This window comes from Aspergillus homomorphus (assembly GCF_003184865.1).
Source record: "Aspergillus homomorphus CBS 101889 unplaced genomic scaffold BO97scaffold_11, whole genome shotgun sequence".
Taxonomy (NCBI): domain Eukaryota; kingdom Fungi; phylum Ascomycota; class Eurotiomycetes; order Eurotiales; family Aspergillaceae; genus Aspergillus; species Aspergillus homomorphus.
The window spans coordinates 475,237-493,557 of NW_020291897.1; the positions used below are offsets into that span (position 1 = coordinate 475,237).

General features: G+C 50.7%; 8 protein-coding genes and 1 non-coding gene across 9 annotated transcripts; 8 read left to right on the forward strand and 1 right to left on the reverse strand.

The window, feature by feature from the left end:
* The first annotated feature begins 306 nt into the window (after positions 1-306).
* Positions 307-1,847, forward strand: BO97DRAFT_366278 (uncharacterized protein). The gene is made up of 2 exons (XM_025692614.1): positions 307-1,233; positions 1,366-1,847. Exons 1-2 carry the CDS (start codon positions 704-706, stop codon positions 1,790-1,792), a joined length of 957 nt encoding a protein of 318 aa, XP_025553032.1. The 5' UTR covers positions 307-703; the 3' UTR covers positions 1,793-1,847.
* A 1,446-nt stretch (positions 1,848-3,293) lies between these two features.
* BO97DRAFT_449268 (uncharacterized protein) lies at positions 3,294-4,357 on the forward strand (the record flags this gene model as incomplete). The annotated part of the gene is made up of 5 exons (XM_025698860.1): positions 3,294-3,521; positions 3,595-3,865; positions 3,930-4,090; positions 4,207-4,263; positions 4,295-4,357. The coding sequence occupies 5 exons, from the start codon at positions 3,294-3,296 to the stop codon at positions 4,355-4,357; spliced, it is 780 nt and encodes a 259-aa protein (XP_025553033.1).
* A 454-nt stretch (positions 4,358-4,811) lies between these two features.
* Positions 4,812-5,186, reverse strand: BO97DRAFT_28542 (uncharacterized protein). Its single transcript, XM_025691108.1, has one exon. It carries the CDS (start codon positions 5,130-5,132, stop codon positions 4,929-4,931), a length of 204 nt encoding a protein of 67 aa, XP_025553034.1. The 5' UTR covers positions 5,133-5,186; the 3' UTR covers positions 4,812-4,928.
* An 855-nt stretch (positions 5,187-6,041) lies between these two features.
* On the forward strand, positions 6,042-6,760 carry BO97DRAFT_449269 (uncharacterized protein). The gene has a single exon (XM_025698861.1). It carries the CDS (start codon positions 6,129-6,131, stop codon positions 6,444-6,446), a length of 318 nt encoding a protein of 105 aa, XP_025553035.1. The 5' UTR covers positions 6,042-6,128; the 3' UTR covers positions 6,447-6,760.
* Positions 6,518-6,973, forward strand: BO97DRAFT_449273 (uncharacterized protein; the record flags this gene model as incomplete). The annotated part of the gene is made up of 1 exon (XM_025698862.1): positions 6,518-6,973. Exon 1 carries the CDS (start codon positions 6,744-6,746, stop codon positions 6,969-6,971), a length of 228 nt encoding a protein of 75 aa, XP_025553036.1. The 5' UTR covers positions 6,518-6,743.
* A 766-nt stretch (positions 6,974-7,739) lies between these two features.
* Positions 7,740-7,829, forward strand: BO97DRAFT_t100. The gene has a single exon. It is a non-coding gene; the product is annotated as a tRNA-Asp (tRNA).
* A 442-nt stretch (positions 7,830-8,271) lies between these two features.
* Positions 8,272-10,278, forward strand: BO97DRAFT_469526 (O-phospho-L-serine:2-oxoglutarate transaminase). Its single transcript, XM_025699853.1, has 10 exons — positions 8,272-8,431; positions 8,500-8,618; positions 8,680-8,854; positions 8,908-9,076; positions 9,134-9,256; positions 9,307-9,332; positions 9,383-9,568; positions 9,618-9,810; positions 9,862-9,952; positions 10,008-10,278. The coding sequence occupies exons 1-10, from the start codon at positions 8,325-8,327 to the stop codon at positions 10,091-10,093; spliced, it is 1,275 nt and encodes a 424-aa protein (XP_025553037.1). The 5' UTR covers positions 8,272-8,324; the 3' UTR covers positions 10,094-10,278.
* Positions 10,279-10,984: 706 nt separating this feature from the next.
* BO97DRAFT_28593 (bZIP transcription factor) lies at positions 10,985-12,740 on the forward strand. The gene is made up of 3 exons (XM_025691114.1): positions 10,985-11,532; positions 11,592-12,564; positions 12,617-12,740. Exons 1-3 carry the CDS (start codon positions 11,104-11,106, stop codon positions 12,706-12,708), a joined length of 1,494 nt encoding a protein of 497 aa, XP_025553038.1. The 5' UTR covers positions 10,985-11,103; the 3' UTR covers positions 12,709-12,740.
* Positions 12,741-15,827: 3,087 nt separating this feature from the next.
* eng2 (putative GPI anchored endo-1,3(4)-beta-glucanase) lies at positions 15,828-16,781 on the forward strand (the record flags this gene model as incomplete). Its single annotated transcript, XM_025691297.1, has 1 exon — positions 15,828-16,781. A coding segment is annotated over one exon (954 nt), but the record flags the coding sequence as incomplete, so codon positions are not given.
* Positions 16,782-18,321: the final 1,540 nt, after the last annotated feature.

Genomic DNA, 18,321 nt, shown 5'->3' on the forward strand with positions numbered 1-18,321 from the left:
CGAAAACGGATACGACCATAAAGGCCTTCCATAATTGGCTGGGATACGGATTACATCCACTTTGCTTATGCTTTTCTATCTTTAAGCTCACGTGGAAGGAGCATCCCCACAAGGGTGCGACCACTTTTTTTCCTTACTTTTTGGCTTATGGCTCGGACGAAGTGAGGCGACATGGTACGGTTTCCATAGATTTCGACTAAGACAATTTACAGCCTTAGGGCCCCAAATAAGGTAAACCTGAAGATTATCGGTGCATCCCAGGAGGCATCATTTAACAGATATTATTTCACGATAACCAGCCCATCTCAAGGAATCAACACACCAACTGCCGGCATGCCGCCGCGAAGGTCTCACAAGAAGTCCCGCAACGGCTGCGAGCTGTGCAAGAAAAGAAGGGTCAAGGTCGGGAAATCCTGCACTTCCAGCTGCTGTCTCAGCTTAAAGTTATCTCTAGAATCGGGACTCGCGCGCATACTAACACACAATCACTCGATCGTAGTGTGATGAACAGGACCCGTGTTCGAATTGTTTGACGCGGGGGACGACTTGTAGCTATGAGCGTCGACTTAGTCCGCTTGCTCATCAAAATGGATTACATATTAGTGCGTCCAGTTCTGGGTCTGAAGCGAGAGATGAGCGTACCCGCCAAAATACGGCCTTGCTATCTCTCCGTAAGGACTGCTACGACTCATTCTATCGGAAGATGACCGTGCTCGCCCGGTCTTCAGAATGGACTGGCCGCGACCCCGAGTTGATGCACCATTATTCTCTCTACACATCTAGGTCTATTGCAAAGAGGCCGGAGATGCAACAAGTATGGCAGGTTGAAATTCCTAAGACTGCATACTCACACGAGTTTTTGATGCATGGAATCCTCGCCCTATCAGCACTTCATATCGCCTGTAGCTGTCCTGGAAGATACAGCAGCTATCTGAAAAGCTCCAGGTACCATATTACTCTCGCTTTACGCTCCTTTCGAAGGGCTCTTCTCTCACCAACAGCCGAGAATTGTTGCGCACTGTTTGCCTCTTCGAGTATAATCATGTTGTACACCTTCGCGACCCCCGCGGAGCCAGACGGCGCTGGTACATGGGCGATCCTAGAGTCGTTTATAGAACTCTTTCAACTCTGTCGAGGTATTTTGGCACTCAAGGGCTTTATGACTGAGATCCGAAACAGCCCCCTTCGGCCACTGTTTCGGCAAGACTTCGACGTACCAGTCTATATCGCGAAGTAAGTTTCCTGGTTAGAGTCAAAGGTTTCCCTGAACCGTACTTGGCTGCCTCACCATGCGATTGATAGATCACCGTGTCCTGTGATTTTGTAAAAGTGCAATATGCTGTGCGTTAGCTAACTGCGCTGTAGGGGGAACCCAAACAAACTATTTGTTGGCTTAGAGAACGAACTCCACCAACTCAGTTCCTTCCTTGATGCGGAGCTCCCAGAAATTCATCAGAGATTCTCATGCGGTCATGCACTGGAGCAACTTGATTATTCATTCAAGTGTATTCAAAACGCCGAGTTGCCCTTGGAGTGTGGAATGATCTTCATTTGGCCAATCTCTGTCAAGGAAGAATTTATATATCTTGTGAAAGAGATGAACGTGGGAGCCCTTGTATTGATGGCCTATTACTGTGCCCAGCTCTGTTTATTTGAAGATTACTGGTTTGTTGGAGAAAGGGCACGATCGCTCTTTTCGGAGATCTCGACTGCATTGCCGGAACGGCTATGGAAATGGCTGGCCTGGCCTAAGAGCGTCATATATCATAAAGTTGACTTGGTAATTATTTGACGATGTCTTGCTACTGGACACCAGGACGCTGATTACCACTTGGTTAAGTAGCCGTTAGTATCATACTTATACTATACTATTTCAAAAGCGGATCCATTCGAGACGTCATGGGCCAGGTGGAATACGTTGCAAGCAGACAATATATACCAAACAAAGCAACTTTAATTGATGATACTTCTTGACTGCTCGACAGAGCTTAGTATTCGCTGGCTCATCCACTCTATCATAATAGCAGCTAAGCAGCAATCTGAACATCGTCGCGTCGTAGGTGAGGGGTGACCTCTGTGATGGTTGCTGAAAGTCCTTACATGTAAGCAACACTGTCGTGGTATACATCCTCAAAACCACCGCCTTCGAGGACGATCCTCAGCTGAGGAACCCGCCTGCAGGGCCATCTCGTTGTAAGGGTGTAGAAGATGGCCACGTATTGGTGGCATACTATCTAGCGGCAGCCGCACCATGTTCGGGGCCCGCGAATCGCTAACATCGGAGGGTCGTAATATTGGGGTGCGCAAGAGACTGTATCGCAGAATCACTAAGAGAAGTTATAGTACTGGTGTACGCAGAGTTATCAAGCCATAGGCACCATTCGGCTCTTTAAGAAACTTCCACTCAACTTCGCGCATGCTTGTTTTGGATTGTGCAAAGCATCTACTAGTAACTCTCCCTACAACAGTATAGCCGCTTACTATACCTCATGTTTTTGCAAGTCGAAGTATACTATGCCATGGGTATAGAAGATTAGAAGACGGGCAATAGGTCCATCTCCAGCAACCTTAGGAGTATGGCAATGAGTTTTGGATCTATAGTAGGTGAGACAAATATTACATTTGGCCTAGAGAAAGGACAATAATGAGTTCACAGCGAGCAGGCGAAACCAGATCTGCTCCACGCATGGTATGGTCAGCAGAAGAGACAACCGGTTCAGGCTCGACTTTCCTTTTTCTGTCCCGAACGCGAGCCCCCGTTTAGTTGAGGTGAGCGCACTATAACTAGAGTTCATGGATTACGAGGACCATTCCTTTAGAAAGCAAAAGAAAAGGCAAAGGGGATAAACTGCGCAGTAAGCAAGGATTTGAAGGTTTCACTGGTTTTGTAGTGGTTCGCTTAGTGCCTGCCTTTGTCGTTGCCTATTCGCACTGACGTTTTGGGGTTGTGATCGACCGGATAAGCATAAACTGAATTTATTTTCTAATCAGAGAACATTGGGAAACGCCCTCATGAGGCCACCATAATCTTCTCTGGAGCACAGGCAGGGGTGGTGTCAGTGCTATTCGTTTGTTTGGACAAGAACGACTCCTTGATTCATCCCCGGATCCTGTCTTCGAGGGAGCTGTCTAGGCCGTGTTAGGATGTAGAAGCGTCAAAGCTAGTTTGTAGAAGAGGAATATCATATTCTTTTTCTCAATTTTCATAATGTTTCAATTGTTCAAGCTTAATCCTTTAACCTCATCTCCCCGATCTGCCTATTATCTCGAGCTTGGAACAAACAGCTCCTACCATGACAAGCAAGCACAAAATAGCAGGACAAGCTTTTCTCAGCCAACCTGCCCATTGCCTTCGATACGAAATGGTATTGAACCAGCTGGGTGTTGAGGTTGACGAAGGCTTGACACAAGAAGATGCTGCTCAACGCCTTCAGCTCTATGGGCCAAATAAGCTTGATGAAGGCGAAGGCGCCTCGATTATCAAGATCCTTGTTCGACAGGTAGCAAATGCAATGATGCTAGTTAAGATATTCACTTTCTTCAATTCAGCTTCATTTCCAAATCTCCAGAGTCTGATTCGATACCAAATTGCAGGTGCTAATTTTGGCAATGGCGGTCAGTTTTGGTATTCAATCATGGATTGAGGGCGGGGTGATTGCGGCTGTCAAAGTCTTGAATATCGTGGTGGGCTTTTTTCAGGAGTATGCGGCGGAGAAACCGATGGAATCATTGCATTCACTTAGCTCACCCACTGGCACGATCACCAGAGGCGACGTAACGCTTTCGGTGCCTTCATCAAACATAGTTATGGGCGATATTGTTGAACTCAAGACCGGCGATACTATTTCTGCAGACCTTACCTTCGGTTACTCTTGATAAGCCTTCGCTGATTATCAGGAAAATCCTAACCCTGTCCAGCTTGTTTGAAGCGATCAATTTCGAAACAGACGAAGCTCTCCTTACAGGCGAATCGTTACCCGTACAGAAAGATTGCGACTTGATATTTTCCGAAAATACCGGCCCGGGCGACAGACTCAATATCGCCTATAGCTCTAGTACCGTTACCCGTGGTCGCGCCCGCGGCGTTGTGGTCAAAACGGAATGGGAACTGAAATAGGATCTATCGCAGCTGCCCTTCGTACTAGCGACAGCAAGCGTCGCCCGGTCAAGCGTGGGCCCCAAGGCGAGACAAAGAAGCGCTGGTAGCCGAGGGCATGGAGTTTGACCGGTACTGACGCTATTGACCGATTCCTCGGCGTCAACGTGGGTACTCCATTGCTCCATTAAGTGGAAGCTGTCTAAACTGGCAATTCTACTGTTGCTTAAAGGCATAATCTGTTTAGGGTTCCAGTTGTAGAGGGCAGTACTTGCTGGTAAAGGCTGGAATCTTACCGGTAGCTTATCCTATATTACTTTCTCTAAATAGAACTAATATCATAGAATTATTCAGCTATTCTTATGCCTTTAACAATTCTCTTCATTAATTTACAATGTGCGAACATGCCACATTCATTACTAAGCATTTTGAGATGAGCATAAGGCAGGCCATGCAATAGGATGGCTCAAGCGACGGAACCCAACACTTTCAAGCCCGAATAGGAAAATATGAAGCTTGGCGTCTTCCCACCTGCTCTGCCCTCATAGGGCTACGTACTTCAGTAACTTTGCTTGTAACGGCATCATCGAATGAGAGGTCCACGATGACCGGTGGGGGGGTGGGGGAAGGCGCAGGGACCGGACCGTCGGAGGGATGCGGGATTTCTCCGGGATTTGGCGCGATCCTTGAACCAACCTCACCTCTCACGATGAGAGGTGGAGATGTGATGCGATGTTCTTGCTGATCAGTTGGGGAAATGTCGGTTAGGGTCCGTTGCCGCAGTGGCACTGCACTTGAGATCTCACTGATCGAGAACGAGCATGGTATTTGATTAGACCCTGCTGTACAGAGGGTAAATAAAGTAAATTATCTCGCTTGTCACCAAAGCCTGTTGATAAGTAATGTCAATGTACCCCGCTAAAGTATGTACAGTACAGCAGGACCTTGCTATGACAGTTCTAGTTTCAGTAGAACTGATTTTCTGTAAAGCATATTGTTTATCCTCTACACGCTGCCCGATGATGAGCGGCCTCATTCTAAGAAAAATTGTTTGAATTAAAAATCTCGGATGCCAGTAGGGAAACAGGCGATAGTCTAGGTTAGCCACAATGATAGGAATATGATATCTTAAAACTATTTTTTTTTTTTAGATGTGGAGCGGGGGATCGAGTGATCAGGAGATAAAATGAGATAATTCTTTTACTAAAGCGATACAGCGATATAATGTTATATGATACATTTCTGCGCGATAAAATGGATTGATGTAGCGAGGTTTTACCGTACATAAATAGGATAAACCTGCCCTGCAAAGTAAAGATGAGGTGGGTCACGGACCCGAGCCAACAGCATTGACACGAATTTTGTGCTTCTGCTTCCGCTTGTAGCCTTGTGCTTGGGAGTGGATCCTCGTAGTGATGTTGTAGCAAGGAAACTATGAGTATCTATCCCCACAAGGCTTCCTTTATAGTTTGCGATTTCACGGATATTTGACCTTGAACTATGACTGAGGGCTTCGTGGAGATGTGAATTCACCTGAAGAAATACTGTAGGCAATTTTATATAGGACAATCGGGCAGGCGGATTTTCGCGTCTCCGCGTTAGGGCAGACGAAATGAGTGGGGAAAGGGGAAACGGAAAATCGCTCAGATGGAGTGGATCCATCATCTTAGTTCACTGTAGGTAGGCAGTAGACACAGTATTAGAAAGAGACTTTGAAGAGCTAGAGAGCTGTAGTAAGACATCTCCGTGACATCCAATTAGATAACTAGTCAAAATGATAGCGAGTCTCCTCTCCCACACATCCGAGCCACCACGGTCGAAAATCGGCTACCGAACACACCTGCTAACATCTCATTCAGGAGAGAAGGACCGTATATAAAAAGGCCTCCATTTCTTCTTCGCTCCCTGCGTATTCTCTCTCTCTCAATCATATCAGCCCGTTCATTTACAAGTCTCAAACTCATGGCCTCAAGTGCCTCCGTCGCTCGTCTTGCTATCATTGGAATTATGTTCTCTTCCATCTGCTGGCTCTATGCGATTTCTCAAGGCGTCGATCCTGACGTTAAACGCATTCTCTGGAGCCACCTTAGCTGTACCATCTACCCCGCCCTCGTCTACCGATGGCCAGCTCATTGAAGGCCAGCGTCAGCCGGATGTCTGGTACTCCTCGAATCTGGACGACAGTGAAACCTTCCAAGCTATTTTAGAAGCAGCCGCAGTAGCTAGCGATGTCAACAGCACCTCCACGTTGGCCGCCCGCGAACCCATCAAAGTCTGCGAAAGCGACCTCTCTCGAATGGCACAATGCGCCATGATCAGCTCCTACGTGTCCACCATCACATCCGGTTAGGCGGGCGTGATCTGGGGTCAAAGCAAAGAGAAGACCTGCGCCAAAATACCGGCAATCTCAACGGGTGAGATTACGAATATCATGGGACCGGGCGCAACTGCGACACGACCGCCCAGAGGGAGACGATTCACGGCGCGCTGTAACACTATTTCACCAGCGTCGAGAGCAACAAGGTCTGCGGAGCCCAGTGCTTGAACATGAACCATGGCGGTACCTATAATAGCTACTTGAAGTTCGGCAAGGCGGAGTGCTTCGATTCCTCGGCTTACTGTGGCCGCGGGCTTGCTTTTTCTGCTTATGCTTCAGGAGGGAATTAAAGATTCAAATAGTTCTTTTTTTCCATTATCGGTTATCTCTATCGGGATTGTATCTCTATCGGGATTGTATCTCATTGGCGAACGTTCTGTTGCGAAACAAGGGAGTGGAAGGACCCTCCCCCCTTCGAGGTTCTGCAAGGCGTGGATGCGTGGTCAAGGGAATGGGTTATCTTGGCTACTGTCTGTATCTAGGAGATATGGAATATAAAGAGAGTAGACTGGTTTCACAAGCTCGGTAGAGTCGAGGAGGTTTGACTAAATGATCACTGTATCCTGATATCGGTACTCAAAAATAACTACCAGTCAGAATGAGTCAGGCTGCCCCAAATTAATGCAGTCATATTTCATTTTATTGTTATGTCAATTAATGGTGAGATCATTTTAGGGCTAGTCATTCTCAAGCCTCATAAGGCAATAAAAGGCTTCGGTTTCTATTCGAACTCTGGCTCGAAGCTGCCTGGCGTAAGGAAACATGGAGGTATAGTCAAGAACTATAAGATTATCTTCCCCATGGAATATCACTATCACGGGACTGAACGAATAGGCCGGCAGTATACCTTGGAGGGACGAATCTTGATATCGGGTTACTAGTGTGGAAGGAGCTAACTGGTGTGTTTGAAGTTTCAACATCTCAGTCTCCATTGATGGAAAGCAACCTGCGTGCTCTTGACTATAACTTGACATAATTTCAGCGACTTTGAAATCCACAAGGTTTGCGCATTCTACACTACTATTGATAGCCTGTGTGCACCACATCCCCATTTTACCCAGTGTTCCCTCCGCACGGGCAGCATCCAGCTTCGCTTCAGCATCAACATATCAAACACATACTTACCAACCGGTCTCTAATCATCGATTGTACAGAGATTGATCTGCTCTGATCTAAAGAAGGAAATTACCAAGTATCTTAGATTATCTTATAGTATAGGCTACGTATCTCCGTATAATTTATAAAAAGCAGGAAAATAGCATGAATTCCTCGATGGTCTAACGGTCATGATTTCCGCTTGTCAATCCTGCAGAGGAACAAGCGCGGGAGACCTGGGTTCGACTCCCAGTCGGGGAGATTTCTTTTGGTCTTTTTGTGTCGCTTCCCCTCTCGATACCCATTGACCATCATGAGGGGAATATGGAATCTGATCTCGCCACGTGCAGCCTGGCTTTCTAGTGCAGAATGAACCTCAAAGTGGTGCAAGCCTTACACAAAGCACAATACATCTACACACGCCTGATATCAGCTGCTTCTACCAAGTGATCGTGGAACATCCCGTCCACGGACACGAGCAAAGCCTCCAGCCCACAAATCTCCACTCCATCATGCCATTGACAATCCCACTAACTCTGCTCTGATGAACAAGACTATGAATTTGAAAGCGTCATTTGCGCCGCCATAATCAACCATGAGAAATTGCGGTGGGTCTCCTCCCGCCATTATGTAAGACGAGTACCTCTGTCTTAGTGAGTCACGGGCGAGGGGCACGTCATTAAATTTCATCTTATCCTCCGCACGAACCTCAACCCCAACTTTTGAACATCACGAATCCAACCAATTGCCATCACCATGAGAAGAGAAGACGTCACTTACATGGGTGCCGGTCCGGCTGCCCTCCCGACTGATGTCCTTACCACCGCAGCTGAAGCTCTGCTGAACTACCAGGACACTGGCTTGTGAGGGGCTCCGATCCCGGCAATCTTATCGTCAATTCGTGCAACCATTTCTGACACCACATGTTTAGGGGTGTCGCAGAACACAGCCATCGCAGCGAGCTGGCCGCGAACATCTTGAACACCGCTAAGGCTGATTTGGCCAACTTCCTCGATATCCCCTCATCCTACGAGATCCTGTTCATGCAAGGTATATAAAATACCCGGAGCGTTAGCCGTTCTGCATCGAGGGTCTGACTCGTCCATTGCAGGTGGTGGTTCCGGTCAATTCGGCGCAACTGTTTACAACATCGTTTCCGTCTGGGTCGAGAAGCAAAGACAGAAGATTCTGAAGGAAAATGCCGAGATCAGCGAGGAGGATACGTTGAAGGAGTTGCTCAAGAAGGTCGAATCGGAGCTGCGATTGGACTACCTTGTGACTGGATCGGAAGTAACCCGGCGAGTCGAGTGCATTACTCTTGTACTGACTGGCTCTGCAGATGGTCGTTGAAGGCTAGCCAAGAAGCTGTCCGTCTCCTCGGACCTGAGTATGTCAACGTTGTCAGTGACTCCAGAACCGTCAACGACGGAAAGTTCGGCAAGATCGCAGACGAGTCGGCTTGGAGTCTGAGCCCCAAAGCTGCTATGGTGTACATGTGTGACAACGAGGTATGCATCAGGTGTCCCGATCGTTGATAATTACCCGCTGATGCGCATGCTCTGCAGACGGTCGATGGTGTTGAATTCCCTAGCTTCCCCAAGGTGCTGGAGCCCAAGGGAACCGACAACGACCCGCTTGTCATCGGTGATTTCTCGTCCAACATCCTGTCTAGACGGATTCCTGTCGAGGTAAGGAAGAAGCTCAATGTTGTTCCAAGGACGCGCTAACCGGTTTCTAGAAATACTCTGTCATCTTCTTTGGAGCGTAAGAACAGATTCAATTCGGAGCTCGTCGGTGATACTAACCTCAAGAAGTCAGAAGAACCTCGGTACTCCCGGAGTCACTGGTGTGATCATCAAGAAGGATCTCCTGCCCCCCGTTTCTCCTCCCGCCTCCCCTGCTATCCTGCGCAAGCTCGGTTTGCCGATAGCACCCACCATCCTCGATTACTCCGTTATCGCCAAGAACAACAGTCTCTACAACACTCTTCCCATCTTCGAGTGAGTCAATACGAAGCGCTGTTAGGTGGACGTGGCTAATACCATCTAGTGTCTACATTGCTGGTCAAGTCTTGAAGAAGCTGCTTGCCGAGTTCCCCGACAAGGTGGATGGACAGCAGGCTGTCGCTGAAAAGAAGGCCAACCTTATCTACAAGACTCTGGATGCCTACCCTGAAGTTTACAGGGTCGTACCGGACAAGGCTGTCCGCTCACGGATGAATGTCTGCTTCCGTGTGACTAAGGTATGTTGATCTCAGGATTGAAACTGCAATAAACGAAACTAACCTTAGCAGGGTGGCAATGTGGACGAGTCAGAGAAGGCTTTCTTGAAGGGCGCTGTTGAGCGTGGCGTTACCGGACTCAAGGGCCACAGAAGCGTTGGAGGTAAGCTCTCCACTTGACTCGCGTAGCTTACGATAGTGTCTGACCAAAGGTAAAGGTATCCGTGCCTCCAACTACAACGCCATCCCCGAATCAGGTGTGGAGAAGCTCGCTGCTTACTTGAAGGAGTTCGCCACTGCGTAACGGTGTAGGAATACGAAAAGTGATATCTGCACATATAGGAGATCTTGTTTGACTAGGCTAGGCGTTTAAGGCTAAAAAGGCTGAATACAGAGATTGAGCATGCTCGTCCAAGCTCCCATTGCATGGGTCAATGACCAACCATCTCGTCCTTTCTGACCTATGTACTGTGAATGAACCCTCGCTTTAACTGCATTCGAAGTCGTAGCCATAGAAGCTCAGGGTACTAAACTCATGCTATGGAGGGACAAGTGGGCAATCTACATGGGATATATAATTCATGATAGCTCGTAGAGTATAACAAATGGATTATCTGATAGCTGAGACCAGATAGGACATGAATTAATTGGAGACTGATGCGCCTTTTCAAAGATACACAGTAGCTACAATTTTTGCGTCAGATGCAGCTGGTTTACACGGCCCTTACACCGCCTTACCCTGCGGAACCCTTACGACCTTTCGGGGTTAGAGCAGCGGATCGGCGGACGAACAGCGGACGAAACTCGGCCTGCGAAACTGTTTTCAAAGGCGGTGGCAGAACAAATGCTTCGCGGACATAACAGCAGGCGGAGATCCGAGCGCGAAACTGTTTGCTTCCTCACCGCCTTCTCAGCCGCGCAGATGACAAAGCAAGCAGAAGATACGAGCTCATCTTCGCCTCAGGGCAAAATGATTAGTGAACATCTGGAGCCGAGGCGAAAATCCACGAATCTCAATCCACCTCCCAACAAGACAGTATCTCCCTCTGCATAGCCAAGAGTTATGCGTGCATTAGCAGGGGTCTAAGGGCGTCCAGAATATCTTACTCAACGGTTGAACAGCCTAACCGCCCCGTTAATCACCCCGTTAGGTGCATCCTTCCTGCTGACGATGCTGATGAATCTCCCGTGTGTGGCAAATGGCAGACAGCATACAAGCTGAAGGAATCATCTCTAGAACTGCTCATTTGCATCTTTTGTGTTCCTTGAAGAGCAGTCCGTTACCTACAAGATAAATACCCCGCGTATGATGCTATGGCGCACTTGAATTATGCAGCAGCACAAGGAGGTGCCACCGAGACGGACGCTACTCTAGTGCCTTGGGAGACTATTCATGATCGATTCTTCGGTTCTTCCCACCCCTCATCGGAATCCATGGCATCGCCGCAGATAACTTCACTGCTCTCTGCTTGCTCGTATCCGGTGCCCGAGTCTGCGGACTCGTCCCACGAGGACTATGCCCATCCGGCTCTATTCGGTGGAATCACGTCCGACAACGTCCCCGAACTCGATAGCGCTTCAAGCACCATGGATAGTCACCAGACGCACGGAGATCAGGTTGTAGCGGAGCGTCTCAAACGCCCGCGCATTGAGGCTGAGAAGCCTACATCTGGAACCACAGCCGCGAAGCGAGGCCGGCCGCGAAAAGTACTCGATGAGTCCTTGGCGGAGGATCCCGAAGAGGTATGTACTTGCTGCCGCCATCACCCCGATTCGAGTACCGATGCTTATAAGTTGCACAGAGGCGACGGCGCCAAATCCGTCTTGCGCAGCGCGCATATCGCTCGCGGAAGGAGGCGAATATGTCCTCGCTCAAGAGCCGTATCCTCCAGCTAGAGTCCGTGGTCGAGCAGATGAGCTCGGCTGTGCTTTCTCTCAGTGACCAGCTGGTTCACTCCGGGGTACTAGAGTCGAACCCTGTCCTGAGTGAGCATTTGCACCACACGGTGCAGACGTGTCTCACTCTGGCGAAAGACACCAACAAGGACGGATCGGATTCGACTGCCGTTGTGCCATCAGCGCCGCCCAGGGAACCTCCATCTGCTCCCGCATTTGTGTCAAGCAACGAGTTCCAGTTCTCCGTGCCCATTGACCTTGGGACGAACTATGCTTCCGATTTCCACCTCTATCAGCCGGAAAAACAAGTAACACCTTTCAGACCCGCGCTGATGCCCCCTCCCCAGTTGCTGGTGCTGCCGGAAATCCAGGAGATGGAGTTGTCCGTCTTCATGAGCCGACTGCATATGTCATGCATCTACCACGGCTGTCTCGCCCTGTGCGACGATAATATCAGCATCGAACGTATCATGAGGCATTTCTGCTTGCCTCTCACGATCGTGGACCGCAAACGCCTGACGGCGTTATTCTATGCCGCGCTGAACACGAAGGACGGCAAGAAACGCTACGAAGACTGGAAGGAGATACCTTTCTTCAGTTTAGGCGGAGCGGGAACCCACTACCCTTGGTCTGCCGCAAAGGCTGGGTTGGCGAGCTACTTGCATCGGCCTGGTGTCCGGTGGGTTGTTCTGCCGGAGCCTCTATTGCATTTTCCCTCGCACCTCCAAAATGTCCTCGCGGGTGATTGGTTCGACATGGGTGATCTGGAGGGATATCTTCGTGAAAAGGGTGTCCGTCTGTTTGCGCATGCTCCACCCGAAGCTGGAAACCATTCCTACCCGCCTGCTCCTGCGGTCAATGCGAGGCGGTTGATTAAGAGTATGTGATTGGGGTGGTTGTTATGTCAAGATTGATCGCTAATATGCAGTAGTGCTTACTAGGTCTGGGATCTGTCTTGGATGGACGCCCGGGTTCCGCCGCCGCGACGTGGAAAAGGCCCTTCGTGAATGTGCGGGGGGCTGATGTATGAGTCACTTCGATGATACTACGGCAGATGCTTTCTGTGATGCGAAGAACGATACGGTCTTATTGTTTGCGTCTGGCTTCGAGCAGATGCTCGCCTCCACGTGTCACCACCAGCCTTGGATGGACGGACATGCGAGGGTATGCTTCCCTCCCGAACGAGAACAAAGGCCTAGCATCTTGCTCTGCATGTGGGTCTGGTAACAGCCACAACGAGACAACCTCTCTTGGTTCGCCCGCAGGTCTGCTAGGGTCTGTCCTTGCCTGCGAAACCGATCGAAGACCCTGGGCTGACCTAGGTTGCATTTCCCCGCGCAACCTGGCATCAGGGGAAAGCGCAATATCCTGGACAACGGAGTTGACGGCTGGGCGCCATACTATGAGTGCAATTGCATTTGACGAACCCGATGGCCCGAGTCTCGCGTGGCTCTGACACTGACATGTGACCGACATGCCCTCGCCGTCATCTTCACATGCTGCTCGACCCTGTTGACATTGAATGATCCTAGAACAACAACCCTACAAAGGAGTTTTGTTTAAGGCCAGATAGACTTTGGCGACATCTGCCCTGGAAATAGGTTCGTAGACTCGTCAACCGCGAAGCAAATTCGACTTCCCTACCATAACGATGGGGTCCCAATTAGAACTCAGTACTACGAGCATTAGCGTGATGCATAGGAACTTTTTCACTTTACGACCAAACTCTACGGAAGCCACCGGCGAGTTACTACACGCATCGGAGGATGAGTCCACCAGCATGGAGGGTCTTGGTCCGGACATAACCGAATCGATAGATCCAGCCGTGGACGAGTCATGGCCAGTCGCTAGACCTTGAAAACTAGTGATTCCGAACCCACTACCAAGTGTACCCTTAGAACCAGAAAAGCACTAAAGAATGATTATTCCTGTCCACAGCACGAGCCAGGGGTTCTCTTGGTTAATGGTACCTGAACCAGCAGTGAAGCCATGGATTTTCCCCTGTTTTAGCCACAAGTAGCTACTAGCGAGAGGATACGAGAACCTGAGACTAGCGCGGATCAGGGTCCTCTCGGGTTGAATCCTGGATAGTTAGGCATGTCAGATTTTAGTCACTCTTTGGAGCTGTCCTGTAATATTAAGATGATTGTGGAAGTGAGCCAAGTTGACTGGGAATTCTGACGGGCGTTGCGAGGACTAGCGAGGGGAAGAAAGAGAAGACGACGATAGCAGAGGGCTATTTGTAAGTGCAGACTTGAAGTATGGTCGAAATACTCCTCTCTTCTCCCCCGCTTGGACCCGGAGACGTGCCTTGGGCTTTGGCTATTTACTAGGTACGGCTCTTTTGGCCGAGGGAGACCCATGGGAGGGGCCCAGGAACGGTAAGGCCGTCTCCAGCAGATTTGCTTGGCTTTTCCCTCAGCCCATGGGCAGGACTCATGCACTCCGGATAGTAGCCTTCTTCCGCGAGTCGTGGCACTCTCTAACTCAGGGGAAAGCTCGAGACAAAAATAGTCTGACTTTATCTACCACCGAGTACGGAGATTAAGTTCAGGAACGGTGACCCTGGTCCATGTGGAAAGAAATGAATTGGCGAGGGATAAGAGTCAGGGCGTGATGATATTGCTCGCGACTAAGGGTAATTTCCATGAGATAGATGATAATGAAAAATCCACTTGAGGTGATCGTCCGAAGTGCCGGAATGAGGAGAGGATTGGGACAGCCACGTCTTGGTTGAGCCACAGTGCATCAGCCACAGTCAGCACTGGCAAGGCACCAGTCAGGCACCAAGGCAGGCAGGCTCATGTTGATCGATTGGTGCGCGTCCTCCGAACTGGAACATTCTTCAACTTCCCTCCCTCAAACTCAAGTGACTCGATAACAACAGCCTTGGAATGGCATCTCCTGTCATCTTCAATCATTCATTCAGACATCCAGTGCAGCTAGTTCCTCAACGAACTCAATTCTCTTACACGGTGGGAGGTTTTCTTTGATGCTATTCTTGTCTCCCGCCGTACGTCTCATTGAGTCGGACTTTTCCTCCACTTGGTCTCAAAGAAACAACGGCGTCGTCCGCGTTGCTCCACCCTCCTCCGTGTCTAGACTCTAGACTTAACTGACCCCAAGTCTATTTCTCAATACTCACACGATGTCCTGTGCCTCGGATTGGTGCTCCCGACCGGCAACTCTGCCCGCTGCTGGTCCGGACGAGAATGTGACGGGCTGATGGTTGCCCCAGCATAACTTCGAGAATCACCATCCCACCCTTTTCTGCAGCGCAACACAAGTCGATTTCAATCGGTCGAGGATACAATCAATAGATCGATAAACCTGGTACTACCTACAGGTGAACCTGTCCATTCTGCATGCGAGACATGACCAGCAGGGTGATCGCACCCCAAGACAGTCTCCTGTTTCACCTTTCCCCTCGGACAGTCTCGTCGCGTTTCAGGTCCCACCACCACGCCTCTCTCTGTTGCTCGATCCACCCGACATGCCTAGCTTAAAGAATGAAGGAAAACTAAACTCCCGCATCCCCGCCTACTGATTCGTCTCGTGCCTGGGAGACCCGCTCGAGGCACGAACCACCCCCTCCTCCAATGGCCGTGTTCCGTCGACGCTCGGTGAATGGACCAGCCGACACAATGACTAGGCGTTTCGCTATGGCCGGCGACAACCATGCTGGTCGGCAGCCACTCAACATTGGACTTCAGTCTGGGCAGGGTGTTTGTTGGGGCTCGCCAGGATGGGTGTGTTATGGTCGCATTTAGATTTTAATTTCTACCATTATATTATTGACCAGCCTGCCCCCAGCCGTGTGCCGGGTTTCCCATACTTCCTTTCTTGTTCGATATACATTCTCTACCTTCCTTCTCTTTCCCCTTCCTATCGTTAATAATTCCCATACATTCTTTGTTTCTTACGCTGCAGATTGATCTCTGCACCTCTGTTCATTGTATCTTTCGTTCTCGGTCCACGTCATCGGCCTTGAAGGTCGTCTGTCGCTCATTCCTTACCACCCTTACTGACGCCATTCGCTGCGGAAGAGCCTCTGCCGCGATTCCATCTTCTATCTTCTTCACAAGACTTCCTTCGTTTCCTAATAGCATCGTCTTCGCTCGTTTGACTTTACTCTAGTGACGATGCCTTCCTCACTCACGCTATTGAGCGTGGGCTCACTCGCTCTGATCTCGCCTGCCGTTGCCAGCAGCTATAACCTCGTCCAGACCTGGCAAGGCGAGGGTTTCCTCGAATATTTCGACTTCTTCACCGGCGCGGACCCGACGAACGGCTTTGTCACCTATACTAATCAAAGCTATGCGGAGAGCTCGGGTCTGGTCAAAGTCAACTCCAATGGTTCCTTCTACATGGGTGTCGACCATACAACAAAGCTAAGCACCACCGGTCCCGGTCGTGAGTCGGTCCGTATCGAGAGCAAGAAGTATTACGACCATGGACTATTCATCATCGATCTTGCGCACATGCCCGGTAGTGTCTGCGGTACCTGGCCCGCCTTCTGGTCGACTGGCGCCAATTGGCCAGCCGATGGAGAGATCGATATCATCGAGGCCGTCAACTTGAACACGAACAATGAGATTGTCCTTCACACGAAGGGCACCTGTGACGTTTCCGCTCAAACTGGTATGACCGGTACGCTGACTGCCACCCACTGTGGTGAGGATGCTGGTACCACAGGCTGTGTCGTCGAGGGCCCCAAGGGTTCCTCGGGCACCCCGTTCAACGAGAACGGTGGTGGTGTGTATGCTATGGAGTGGCAGGAGGACTACATCAAGTTCTGGTACTTTGCTCGCGACTCGATCCCCGCCTCGATTACTGCTGGTACCCCTGACATCTCTGCTTTCGGTAATCCCATGGGCCACCTCCAGGGTTCTTGCAACTTCGCCGAACACTTCAAGTCCCAGAAATTCATCTTCGACACCACCTTCTGTGGTGACTGGGCTGGTGGTGTCTTCCTCTCGTCTGGCTGCCCCGTCAGTGACAAGAGCAGTGCTACCAGGAGCTGTGTTTCCTACGTCGCTGAGAACCCTGCCGCCTTTGAGGAGTCTTACTGGGAAATCAACTACATCAAGATCTTCCAGACCGGGGGAACGGCTGCCTCTGCCTCTGCTGCCGCTCACGCCAGCACCGCTACTGCTATCGCTGAGACCGTTTCTACTGCCAGTGAGACCGAGTCTGTTGCTGCTGCCACTGCTGCTGCCACTTCTACTGCCACTGCTGCTGCCACTTCCGATGCCGCCGCTACCAACGCAGCTGCTACCACGATTGCTCCCGCCGCCGCCGCCGAGTCTGAAACTGTTTCCCAGGTTGCCACTGTTGGCGTTGTTTCTCTTGCGGGTGACGCCTCGGGCTCTGTATCTAAGTCCACTCGCTATGTGACCGTTACCGCCACTAACACCGTCTGCTCTGCTGAGAGGTCTGGTGCCGCTGATCTTTCTGGCGGAAGCGCTCCTGGGCCAAACGCCAGCGAAGTCGGTACTTCCCCTGCCGCTACCTCAACCACTGTCAGCGGTGCCGATGCCCAAGCCAACGGCCCTGGCTCGACCGGCTCTACTACCGGCCCTTCCACTGGAACCTCGGCATCTGAGGAGTCGCGTACTGGCTCTTCTGGGAACATCTCCGGCAACGCACCCACTGGTGGCTCATCTACTGGATCTAGCACCGGCTCGTCTCCCTCCTCGTCGTCTGTCAGTGGTGCTAGTGCCGAGTCCAACGGTAACCAGGGTGCTTCTACTGGATCTTCTGGCAGCACCGGTAGCACATCTGGTAACGCCAATGGAAGCTCCACTGGCGCTACTGGCTCTACTGGTAGCTCTCCTGGAAACACTTCCTCTGGCACCACCTCTACTGGCAGTTCTTCCGAGTCCAGCAATGGCTCCACCGAATCTACTGGCTCTTCTGGCTCTGGTTCTACCAGTGGCTCTACTGGATCCAGCGGCTCTACTGACTCCACCGGATCTACAGCCTCTGGAGCGAGCGCTGAAGCCAACGGTAGCTCGGGTAGCTCCGCTGGTTCCACTTCATCTGGAGCAAGTGCTGAAGCCAACGGTAACTCCAGCAGCTCTGTTTCTGGATCTGGCTCGGCCTCTGCTTCCAGCGGGGCTGGTGCTGAAGCCAAGGGCTCCTCCGGTAGCTCCGCGGGCGCATCTGCTGATAGCTCTATTGTGAGTGGTGCTGGTGCGGGAGTCAACGGTCAGGGTAGCTCTGCTGCTGCCAATGGAGGCCACGGCTCCGGTGCTTCGTCTGGTGTCATGCCATCGGGTGCCGACGCCGTTGGCTTCGGCCCCTCCAGCTCTGCTGTGCCTTCGTTCTCCGTTGCACCCTCGTCTAGCAGACTTGCCGCCCCCGGTGTGCCCACCAGTGCTCCCACCTTGTCGAGCAGCACCTCGGAATCCTCCACCTCGGGCTCTGGCTCCAGCTCCTCCGGTTCTGGATCCTCGTCTGCCACCACTCCTTCCAGCCCCCTCTTCACCGGAGGTGCTAGCAAGCTGTCCCTCGGAGCGTCCAGCATCGTTGGGGCTCTCGCTATGATCCTGCTGGCATAGAGAAGCGTGACTTAACATAATCAGTTTCAAAATTTTTGTTTTTGCTGCAATATATCCTATGGAAGCTGCCTTC